The following is a 12,807-nucleotide window of genomic DNA, read 5'->3' on the forward strand; positions in this document are numbered from 1 at the left end:
ACCTCATGGTTGGGCTTCCCACAGATTTATTGACAGTGCTCCGTTCCATCGCTCAGTCGTGTCCGACTCTTTGCGACCCTGTGGACTGTAGCCTACCAGGCTTCTCCGTCCATGGGATTCTCCAGGCAAGAATACTGGAGTGGGTTACCATTTCCTTCTCCAGGGGATCTTCCCGACCCAGGGATTGAACCCGGGTCTCCCGCATTGGAAGCAGACGCTTTAACCTCTGAGCCACCAGGGAAGCCCATTGACAGTGCTACTTGATTATAAACAGTCACCTAGAAATACTGATGACAACAAATTACCTTATTTGAACTAGTTTTCCTTTGTTGAATACCAAACCATGTAATGTACCTTGGACTTTAATAGAAGGGAAATGGGTTTGAACTGGGAAAAAAAAAAAAAAAAAGTACTTGAGGGAGTTCCCTGGCAGTCCAGTGGTTAGGACTCAGCACTTTCACTGCTGTGGACTTGGAATCAGTCCCTGGTTGGACAACAAAGATCCCATAAGCCTTGTGGCCAAAAAACGGAGTACTTCAAATGTGTGTATGTTTACCTGAGACAAGTTTGTGTTTATACTGGCATAATTATTGGAATGGCCAAAATATTTGTTCAGGTTTTCTGTAACGCCTTATGAAAAAAATGGAACGAATGTTTTGGCCAACCCAATCTAAGTAAATATTTGTTGATCTTCTAGTGTGTGTTAAGGATTGGAGATTCAAACTGAGTTGAAATCATTCCCTGTCCTCGAGTACTTTCAGTCTTGTTAGGGAGCAAGGTAACGGTATAGGACGCCATTGGCGAGGGCAGAATGAGTGGGGCAGACAGTAAAGGAGTCAGAGAAGATTCTTTGGAGAGGTGGTCCTTGAATACAGGTGGGCAGGCCTACCAGGCAGAGAGACAGAGGATCTTTCCATTTGAAGGCAGGTGAGGCAAGTCAGAGGAAGTGATTAGGCTTTATCCCAGCTTGAATTTGGATCACATCATTTTTGCAAGAGGGAACCTCCGACAGTTTCTGAGAAGGGTGATGACGTGTACTCAGTTAATTTTCACTTCTTCAGTGGTGTTGAATCAGAAGAAGCAGAGCTTGAAGGAAAAAAGACTTTTAGGTTACAGCACCAGTCTAAACATCAGGGGAACATCTGAATTAGAGTGTGGAGTTCAGTTTCAACACATTTAAGTACCTACTATGTATCTGAAACTCTATGAGAAGCAAAGCAACAATGATGGAGGCAAGATGGCCCCTGCCCTTGAGTTGCTCACATCTAGTGGCAACAGAAAAATTAGCATTAAATGTGAAGTTAAATTTGGCCCCCAGCTGTATTCCTTACTAGTTCTATGGTCTCAGGTCTCATCTTCCTCATCAAATGATAAAATTGAACCATGTACCTTCTTTGGGGACACTTTTAATTCTGTTCTTTTTATGATGAAAAGAAAATACAAGTTATAGTGGATGCATTTTAAAGGAGAAGACTGTGGTATAGGTCTTGATTCTATGTGATTCTAAGGTTTTGCATGTCAGGGCTAGGTAAGTGGTGGTATCACAGACAGAAATAAGTAGAGGGGGCTACTGACTTAAGGAAAAACTTTTAAGACCTCAAACCGTAAAATTCCTAGAAGAAAACATCGTTAATACACTATTTGACATGGGTCTAAGCAATATTTTTTCTTTTTTGGATCTATGTCCTTGGGCACGGGAAACAAAAGCAAAAATAAACAAACTGGACTACAGCAAACTAAAAAGCCTTTGCACAGTAAAGAAAACTATCAACAAAATGAAAGGCTGCCTACTGAATGGGAAAAGATGTCTACCAACAATATATCTGATAAGGGTTTAAATAGCCAAAATATACATAGAACTCATACAACTCAACATCAAATAAATAAACAATATGATTTTAAAATGAGCCTTTTTCCAAAGAAGACATGCAGATGGCCAGCAGACGCAGGGGAGGGAAGGGGCATGAGTGAACTAGGGGAGAGAGATTCAAAGATAGAAATTTCCAGGAACAAAATAAATGAGTCACAGGGATGAAGTATACAGCATGGGGAATATAGTCAATAATATTGGAATGACTTTGGTCACAGATGGTAGGTAGACTTGTGATCATTTTGTAATGTACAGAAATATTGAATCACTATATTGTATACTTGAAACTAACATTGTTACAGGTCAGTTATACTAAAAAAAAGACATGTACAAGAATGTTCATTCATTTCAGTTCAGTTCAGTCGCTCAGTCATGTCTGACTCTTTGCGACCACATGAATCACAGCACGCCAGGCCTCCCTGTCCATCACCAACTCCCGGAGTTCACTCAAACTCATATCCATCGAGTCGGTGATGCCATCCAGCCATCTCATTCTCTGTCGTCCCCTTCTCTTCCAGCCTCCAATCCCTCCCAGCATCAGAGTCTTTTCCAGTGAGTCAACTCGTTGCATGAGGTGGCCAAAGTATTGGAGTTTCAGCTTTAACATCAGTCCTTCCAATGAACACCCAGGATTGATCTCCTTTAGAATGGACTGGTTGGATCTCCTTGCAGTCCAACGGACTCTCAAGAGTCTTCTCCAACACCACAGTTCAAAAGCATCGATTCTTCGGCGATCAGCTTTCTTCACAGTCCAACTCTCACATCCATACATGACCACGGGAAAAGCCATAGCCTTGACTAGACGGACCTTTGTTGGTAAAGCAATGTCTCTGCTTTTTAATATGCTATCTAGGTTGGTCATAACTTTCCTTCCAAGGAGTAAGCATCTTTTAATTTCATGGCTGCAATCAGCATCCGCAGTGGTTTTGGAGCCCCCAAAAAATAAAGTCTGACACTGTTTCCACTGTTTCCCCATCTATTTCCCAAGAAGTGATGGGACCAGATGCCATGATCTTTGTTTTCTGAATGTTGAGCTTCAAGCCAACCTTTTCACTCTCCTCTTTCACTTTCATCAAGAGGCTTTTTAGTTCCTCTTCACTTTCTGCCATAAGGGTGGTGTCATCTGCATATCTGAGGTTATTGATATTTCTCCCGGCAATCTTGATTCCAGCTTGTGCTTCTTCCAGCCCAGCATTCCTCATGATGTACTCTGCATATAAGTTAAATAAGCAGGGTGACAATATACAGCCTTGACGTACTCCTTTTCCTATTTGGAACCAGTCTGTTGTTCCATGTCCAGTTCTAACTGTTGCTTCCTGACCTGAATACAGGTTTCTCAAGAGGCAGGTCAGGTGGTCTGGGATTCCCATCTCTTTCAGAATTTTCCACAGTTTATTGTGACCCACAGAGTCAAAGGCTTTGGCATAGTCAATGAAGCAGAAATAGATGTTTTTCTGGAACTTTCTTGCTTTCTCCATGAACTAGCGGATGTTGCCAATTTGATCTCTGGTTCCGCTGCCTTTTCTAAAACCAGTTTGAACATCTGGAAGTTCACGGTTCACATATTGCTGAAGCCTGGCTTGGAGAATTTTGAACATAACTTTACTAGTGTGAGATGAGTACAATTGTGCGGTAGTTTGAGTATTCTTTGGCATTGCCTTTCTTTGGGATTGGAATGAAGACTGACCTTTTCCAGTCCTGTGGCCACTGCTGAGTTTTCCAAATTTGCTGGCATATTGAGTGCAGCACTTTCACAGCATCATCTTTCAGGATTTGAAATAGCTCAACTGGAATTCCATCACCTCCACTAGCTTTGTTCATAGTGATGCTTTCTAAGGCATCTTCTTTCTATGAAGACCTACAAGACATTTTAGAACTGACACCCAAAAAAGATGTCCTTTTCATTATAGGGGACTGGAATGCAAAAGTAGGAAGTCAAGAAACACCTGGAGTAACAGGCAAATTTGGCCTTGGAGTACGAAATGAAGCAGGGCAAAGGCTAATAGAGTTTTGCCAAGAGAACGCACTGGTCATAGCAAACACCCTCTTCCAACAACACAAGAGAAGACTCTACACATGGACATCACCAGATGGTCAACACCGAAATCAGACTGATTATATACTTTGCAACCACAGATGGAGAAGCTCTATACAGTTAGCAAAAACAAGACCAGGTGCTGACTGTGGCTCAGATCATGAACTCCTTATTGCCAAATTCAGACCTAAATTGAAGAAAGTAGGGAAAACCACTAGACGATTCAGATATGACCTAAATCAAATCCCTTATGATTATACAGTGGAAGTGAGAAATAGATTTAAGGGACTAGATCTGATTAGATAGAGTGCCTGATGAACTATGGACGGAGGTTCGTGACATTGTACAGGAGACAGGGACCAAGGCTATCCCCAATGGAAAAGAAATGCATAAAAGCAAAATGGCTGTCTGAGGAGGCCTTACAAATAGCTGTGAAAAGAAGGGAAGAGAAAAGGAAAGATACCCCTTTGAATGCAGAGTTCCAAAGAATAGGAAGGGGAGATAAGAAAGCCTTCCTCAGCAATCAATGCAAAGAAAAAGAGGAAAACAACAGAATAGGAAAAACAAGAGACCTCTTCAAGAAAATTAGAGATACCAAGGGAACATTTCATGCAAAGATGGGCTCGATAAAGGACAGAAATGGTATGGACCTAACCGAAGCAGAAGATATTGAGAAGAGGTGGCAAGAATACACAGAAGAACTGTACAAAAAAGATCTTCACGACCAAGATAATCACGATGGCGTGATCACTCACCTAGAGCCAGACCTCTTGGAATGTGAAGAATGTTCATGAGCAACTCTAAATATCGCCAAGCTGAAAGCAACTCAAATAGTTATCAATGATAGAATGAATAAATAAGTTTGGCTTTTTCATACAGTGAAATTCTATACAGCCACAAGAATGTACAAATGATTACTACACCTCAAAACATGGGTGAATTTCATAAACATAATTTGAGTGAAAGAAGTAGCTACAGAAGAGCACAACCTACATGATTCCACTAATATAAAGTTCAAAAGCAGACGAAACAGGTGTACAGTTTTTGAAGCCAATATGGTGATTTTCTTTGGGGAAGAAAGGAAGAAGTAACTGTGAAAAGGGCATTAGGGAGAATTCTGTGGAGCTGCTAGTGTTCTGTCTTCTGGTAAGAGTGTGTTCATTTTGTGAAAATTCATGAAACTGTACACATGATGTTGTATACTTTTGTCTATGGGTGTCATACTTCAACAGGAAAAAAACTTTTTTTTTTTTAAAAAGAAGGCATTTACAATAGTAAAAACAAAACCCTATAAGGTATACTTTTAAGTTAATTTAACATATATGTGTAAGTCCTGTATGCATAAAATTTTAAACTTCATGGAATAATATCACATATGACCAGAATAAGTAGAGATATAGCTCAAGTTCATAAATAGGAAGACTTGGTACTGTAAACCTATTGTGTGTGTGTGTGTGTGTGCTCAGTTGTGTCCGACTCTTGGAGACCGCATGGACTGTAGCTCACCAGGCTCCTCTGTCCGTGGGGTTTCCCAGGCAAGAACACTGGAGTGGGGTGCCATTTCCTTCTCCAGGGGACCTTCCCGACCCAGGGGTCACACCCGCGTCTCTTCTGCCGCCTGCGTTGGTAGGTGGCGTCCTTACAGTAGTGCCGCTTTGCAAGCACATCAGTCCTTTCCAAGTGAGTCTATAGAGTCAGTGTAGTTCCTTTCATACTCTGAAGAGGCTTTATTCATGGACATTGACACATTGATTCTAAAGTTTATATGAAAAGAGGAAAACCCAAATAGAAACCAAGACACCCGCTAAAGGAGAACAGGGTGTGAACAGTAGATTAACCAGATATCAAGATTTATTATAAAGCTCTAATAATGAAGACAATGTGGTATTGGCCAAAGGAGAAACAAAACAAAAAAAACCCTGATCTTTATAATAGCATAAAAGATGCCCATAACTCATAGAACTGTATAGTTGGCTCTCCATATCTTTGGATTGAATCTGTTGATTCAACCAGCTGCAAATCAGAAATATTTGGGGAAAAAAATTGCAGAAAGTTCCAAAAAGCAGAACTTGAGTTTGCCATGCATCAGCAACTATTGACATAGCATTTACTTTGTACTAGGTTTTATAAGTAATCTGATTTAAAGTATATAAGAGGATGTATGTAGGTTATATGCAAATACTATGCCATTTTATATAAGACTTGAGCATCTGCAGATTTTGGTATCTGGGTTGGGGCTTCCCCAGTGGCTTAGTGATAAAGAATCCATCTGCAATGCAGGAGCTGCAAGAAACTAGGGTTCAATTCCTGGGTCCAGAAGGTCCCCTGGAGGAGGGCATGGCAACCCACTCCAGTATTCTTGCCTGGAGAATGCCATGGACAGAGGATTATAGTCCATAGTGTCACAAAGAGTTGAATGCAACTGAAGCAACTTAGCATGCATGCACACAGCTCTTGAGTTGGGAGTCAAATTCATTGAATTATACTATTTTTGCTTTAAAACTTATATGTACTCTTTTATAAATCTTTAAAATATTTTTAAAATTAAATAATTTAAAATAGTAAAACAATCATTAGCATACTGTATATTCTTGTTTTTCACTAAAAATAGCGTAGAGATTGTTCCCTATCAGTACCCGTAGATATACCTCTTTCTTTCTAATGATTAGTATTCCACTGACTACACCATCATTTATTTAATCAGTCCACCCTAAGGATGAATATTGTTTTTTTTTTAATCTACAAGCAGCATTGCAATTAATATTATTATGCATGCCTCTGATGGAGTACAGGACAGGCCACCACAAAATAGGCCACTTTGGCATATTGGGACCTCCCTGATAGCTCAGTTGGTAAAGAATCCACCTGCAATACAGGAGACCCTGGTTTGATTCCTGGGTTTGGAAGATCCCCTGGAGAAGGGATAGGCTACCCACTCCACTATTCTGGCCTGCAGAATTCCATGGACTGTATAGTCCATGGGGTTGCAAAGAGTCAGACGCGACTGAGCAACTTTCACTTTCACTTGGCATATTGACTATTTTGAATTAAATTCACTTAAAAAGCAGCTGGTACAAGAAAAACACTCTGACCCTCCTTCATCACCTTAAGTGGAGGAAATAGATCTCCCATGTGAAAGGTGCCCTTCCTATACCAGAAGGTAGAGAGACATCCTTATCAGAAACAGGGAATTCAGGGCTGAGAAGGCTATATAACCAACCTTGTTACTTCTTTACTAATTTACTGCTCCAAGCTCAAACTTATCAGTTCTTCACAAATTTATTGTTTCTTTGTCTAAAAAGTATAAAATTTGCCTGCCTTGGTCACTTCTTTGGCCCTCATAGATTTGGGGCCCCATATATATGGGTGTTCATTGGAAGGACTGATGCTAAAGCTGAAACTCCAATACTTTGGCCACCTCATGCGACAAGTTGACTCACTGGAAAAGACTCTGATGCTAGGAAAGGTTGGGGGCGGGAGGAGAAGGGGACGACAGAGAATGAGATGGCTGGATGGCATCACCGACTCTGTGGACATGAGTTTGAGTGAACTCCGGGAGTTGGTGATGGACAGGGAGGCCTGGCGTGCTGTGATTCATGGGGTCGCAGAGAGTCGGACATGACTGAGCGAATGAACTGAACTGATACATGAAATTAAATTTGTTTTTCTTCTGTTAATATTTATTACAGAGGGTATCTCAGCCCAGAACCTAGAAGGGCAGAAGGAAAATTATTTTTCCTCCCCTTACACATCTTTATATAGTAAGCTGAAAGATTAAATTTCTAGTAGTGGAATTACTATGGTAAGAAATGTGTTATAATTCTGAATAGATGACTAAATTGCTTATTCAACTTCAGACAATAGGAGTTTAAGGCAATGGTGGAAAACCCAAATATGGGAGTCCTACAGATATCATCATCAGGAAGTCCCTGAGGATACCCATGAGTGCTGGAATGCCTTTGCACATGCAAGATATTTGGAACAGAGTAGATGTGAAAGTGGGGTGAGAGGGACTGTTTAGGTATTCACTATTTGAGAAAGCAACATTAGTGACTCAAGGCCTCCCTTCAGGCCTGGTGGACAGCAATTCCATAGGCAACCTATGGACTCAGCCAAACTCTTGCCTTCTCCCAGAGGGTGAGCCAGGAAAGGCTTGGAAGGGGGAGAAGAAAGGACAATGCTCCTAACCTTGTGTGTGTGTGCTCAGTTGTGTCTGACTCTTTGAAGTCTGCCAGTTTCTCTGTCCATGGAATTTTCCAGACAAGAATACTTGAGTGGGTTGCCATTTCCATTTCCTCCAGGGAATCTTCCTGACCCAGGGATCGAACCCATGTCTCCTGTGTCTCCTGCATTGGCAGGCAGATTCTTTACAACCAGCGCCACCTGACCTTGGACATGTCTGTAGTTGGGGTAGCCCCTTGGGCATCTGAGCTAGGCTTTTCTCACAGCACTGGCCTAGTATAGAGGCCCGCCCCCACGACAGCATAAACAGGGGTGACCCTGAAAATACCTTTTTCTGGGAGAGAACAAAACCAGTTAAATGGATGCAGCCTCAGTACCAGAATCCTTTTATTACAAACCATGAGCTGAAGTGGGCAAAGTTGTGTGCAGTTCTTCCCTGTTACAAACAAACCTGGATGAGCACCCTTGGTCTTCCCTCCCATCCAGCATAGTCACTGGGCTTCACTTCTTTAGATACTTATTTCTTTTTCTGTAATGGCAATGTGATTCTCTGTTCTTCCTTCAGAGCCCTCTCCAGAAGATGAGACTAGACTGAGGCAACTCAGGCAGTCACTCTGTGTGCAAAATTTAAGGGTATGCCAAAAAATCTCAGTAATCAAGATAATACTTTAGGGACCTCCCTGGTGGTCCAGTGGTTAAGACTCTGTGTTACACTGAGTATTACACTGCAGGGGGCAAGGATTCCATCCCGGGTCTGGGACCTAAGATCCCAAATTCAGCATGGCAATAATAATAATAATGCAGTATTTAAAATATTCATGGGTCGCAAAGAGTCGGACATGACTGAGCGACTGAACTGAACTGAGTGCAAAAAAAATCCATGATGAACAAAATACTAAAACTTAAAGCGTTAAAGACAAGATCTAACCCTTCATGTTCACTACCCTGCTTCACTCCTCTCACTAGTCCTAGTTCCACTAAAACTTGACAAAAGCAGGTGGCTAGCCCACTGACTGGTTTGCCAGTATTACTATTATTTTTTTTTAAATTATTATATATATTTTTAGTCTGGTAAAATAGACATAAAAGTGACCTTTTACCATCTTAAAATTTACAGTTCAGTGGCACATTTGCATAATTAAAAATATTACATTAAAATATTGTGTGTGCTTAGTCACTCAGTCGCGTCCGACTCTTTGCGACCCCATGGACTGTAGCCCTCCAGGCTCCTCTGTCCATGGAATTTTTCAGGCAGAAATACTGGGACGGGTTGTCATTTCCTCCTCCAGGGGATCTTCCTGACCCAGGGATAGAACCGATGTTTCTTGCGTCTCCTGCTTTGGTAGGCAGATTCTTCAGCTTCTGCGCCACCAGGAAAATCCATTATTAAATATTAAAATATTTATCTGTTTATTATTAAAATATTATGTGTTATGATTACAGGGTTTGGGGGCGCCAGAGGCCAGCGTCTTGGTTGCGTTACTCTAGTCGTCACACTGCCTCTCCTCCTCGTCACGGACTCCTGGAGCCTGAGGATGGAAACCTGAAGGTTTCTCCCGCGATCTGGGAGATCGGCGGAGATAAGGCAGCGGCGGTGGCGATCAGGCCAAGGAGCACGTCTGTCCGGACCGCCGCCGACAACAGGAGGACTCGCCCCGCCTCCATCCGCCTGCCCGTATGCTCTTGTGCAACGAGACGCAACCGGCGGGCGCGCCCTCGGCCTGCCTAGGACCACCCGGTGCATCGCGGACCCGGGCCTGCCTAGGACCACCCGGTGCAGCGCGGACGCCGGCCTGCCTCGGGCCACCTGGCGGAGCGCGCCCTCGCGGGCCCGCCCAGCTCTGCCGGGCGTCCCGTGGGCCAATGGCGAAGCGGCCCCCGCGGAGTCCCGCCGCGCGGCCAATGGGAGCGCAGCATGCAAATGAGCAGGTGCGGTGGCGGCCGGCCCGTCAAGGCGGCGGCGGCCGCGGGCTGCCAGAGGCGCGCCGGGCAGCCGCCGAGCCAGCTGCGAGCTCCGCTCTCCCGCCATGGCCCCCGCTCCGCCCCCCGCCGCCTGCTTCTCTGCCGACGAGGTCCAGCGGCGCCTGGCGGCCGGCGCCTGCTGGGTCCGCCGCGGGGCCCGCCTCTACGACCTCACCGGCTTCGTGCGGCAGCACCCGGGTGGCGAGCAGCTGCTGTGGGCGCGCGCGGGCCAGGACGTGAGCGCCGACCTGGACGGGCCGCCGCACCGGCACTCGGCCAACGCGCGCCGCTGGCTGGAGCAGTACTACGTGGGCGACCTGCAAGGAGATCCCCAGGTACAGCTGGGCGGTGGTCCCACACCCCTGCTTCCTCCCCCTACCACCGGCTCTCCACTGCCCACGAGCCCCTTGCACCTGCACTCCAGGAGGGCCCAAGGTGACAGCCACCTCCTGCTCTCCTGATAACAAGCCCCTGCCCGCCACCGCTGGCTCCCCAACCAGGAATTTGCCCTTCCTTTCCAGCACTTCCCCTGATCCTCTGCTGTCTGCTACTTCTCCCACCTCCCAAGGTATCTCCTCCTTCCTGCTGGTTCCTGCTGCAGCCTCTGGCCATCTGACATCTTGGGTCACTTTTTCCCTCCCAGCCCCTCACACACCCAATCTTCCCTTCCTATTCCCTTATCAGCCTCTCCCTTTTTGCAACTAGTCTTCATTTCTGTTTGAATAATAACTTCCAGGCTCACCTGTCCTCCCCTCCCCATCTCACTCTACTCCTGCATCCAAAAGGCACAGACTGGTCACCCTTCTCAGTTAGTTTGGATTTCCCTGTGCCACACTTGTCTTGCACCAGGGCTTCCCTGGCCTAGAGGAAAAGTTGGGGCAGTGTCTTAGACAGCCTGTGTCCTCCCACCCCTCAGATCTCCCTTCGTCTCATGCCCTGCATGCTGGCCGGGGTGTCCAGCAAAGTGACATGACGGGGTAAGCCAGTTTTGCTGGGGAGAGGGAAGTAGCACTCTGAGCTGCATGCAGCCGTGCATTCCAGGCTCATGATGATAGTCAAACCTCTGTCTGATCCCCGGGTGTATTTTATTATCTCTGTTTTAGGATGTGGAAATTGGGGCCCAAAGAGACACTATAGTAGTTCGAGGTCAGTTTGTGATCTGAGGGAATCTGAGCTAGATAGTAGAAAAGTCAAGTGTGTCTGATTCCAAAATCAGTACCTTGTCCATTCCAAGGACCTTTGAGTGTGGGAGATGATCTTATCTACTGGGCTCTGGGTAGGCCTGGGCCAGAGGCAAACTGACTCTTCAGGCCTTCTCCAGGCCCAGCTGTAGGACTGGGGACAGTGGGGCCATCATGCTTGGTCATAAACCAACAGTTGTTCCCTGCTTCTAGCTCTTTGTTCAAGATGGCCCCAGCAAATGCTTTTAGGTCTTTGGATGAAAGGACTTGACTCTCACTGTTCCAGGTATCTTTTCCCTGAGTCATCCTGCCCAGTTCTTTAATCATTCATTCACTCACTCACTTGATGTGTTAATGATTGGCAGCACTGAGCTAGGCACTGATACCAATGGATTGAGGTACCAATGGACAAAGCAATATGGTGTCATTCATGGACCTAACACACTATAGTAATTCTTCAGTTACCTGGTGCTATCAGAGTATGAATCAGGGAGAACTTTCTGGAGAAAGTGCTGTTTACCCTGGGAGTTAATCAATGGATACCAGGCTTTAGCCAGGTGGAGTGTGGTGAGAACAACACTCCAAATAGACGGAACAGAATACCTGGAGGCTCTGAAGGGTAAGGACTTGGCAGTGTCAAGGGACAGAAATAAAAGCAATGTGACCAGAAGCTGGTGGGCAAGAAGAAGGAAGTGGAAGGAGGCCGGAGATCAGCCAGGCGGCTGTGGTGAGGATTTGGGGCATGATTCTAAGAGCAACTGGAAGCCAGGGAATAGATTCAGGCGGGGATGTGGCGTTGTCAGATTTGCATCTTTGGAAGAGCATCCTGGCTGCGATGATGAGAAGGAGTGGAGGGAGCCAAAGTGGGTGTGCAGAGACCAGGCAGGAGGCTACCCTGTAGCCCAAGTGAGAGGTAACGGTGGCTTTGACCAAGAAGAGGGGAAGGTTGAATTTGGGAGACCTCATAGGTAAAATGACAGGTCGCACTCTTCTGCAGCAGGAGCCCGGTCTAACCTAGGAAGCGGCTGCCTGGCGTCAGGCCCTGCCGGCGGGGTTTCGCCGTGCGTATGACTGAAGCTGAGTGCGGGGAGCGAGCAGCCGCGGCCGAATACTGGAGACAGGCCCGCGACGGCCGCGGAGGCGCGCGCATTGCAGCCTTGCCCATCAACTGGGCCCGAGGGTGCGGCCGCACCTCCCGGCACCATCTCGGAGACGACTGCACCCCTGGCTCTGCTCGCCACCCAGCACTGTGCTTTGATTTGGCCTTGTTTCGCTTTGCTTCCCTCATAGCTCAGCTGGTGAAGAATCTGCCTGCAGTGCAGGAGACCCCGGTTCAATTTCTGGGTCAGGAAGATCCGCTGGAGAAGGGACAGGCTACCCACTGCAGTGTTCTTGGGCTTCCCTTGTGGCTCAGCTGGTAAAGAATCCGCTCGCAATGCGGGAGACCTGGGTTCAGTCACTGGGTTGGAAAGATCCCCTGGAGAAGGGAAAGGCTATCCACTCCAGTATTCTGGCCTGGAGAATTCCATGGACTGTATGGTCCGTGGGGTCGCAGAGAGTCGGACACGACTGAGCAA

The 12,807-nt window shown here is 45.9% G+C and overlaps 1 protein-coding gene across 1 annotated transcript in view; it reads left to right on the forward strand.

Moving 5' to 3' along the window:
- Window positions 1-10,048: 10,048 nt before the first annotated feature.
- FA2H (fatty acid 2-hydroxylase) overlaps window positions 10,049-12,807 on the forward strand; it is a 56,518-nt gene continuing 53,759 nt past the window's right edge. Inside the window, exon 1 of the mRNA XM_055413137.2 lies at window positions 10,049-10,384. Coding sequence (XP_055269112.1) covers window positions 10,115-10,384 — 270 coding nt within the window. The 5' untranslated portion in view covers window positions 10,049-10,114. The remainder of the gene's footprint in view (window positions 10,385-12,807) is intronic.

The sequence above is a fragment of the Moschus berezovskii genome, chromosome 22, assembly GCF_049115385.1.
Source record: "Moschus berezovskii isolate FMDL1 chromosome 22, NW_MosBer_1.0, whole genome shotgun sequence".
NCBI classification, from domain to species: Eukaryota; Metazoa; Chordata; class Mammalia; order Artiodactyla; family Moschidae; genus Moschus; species Moschus berezovskii.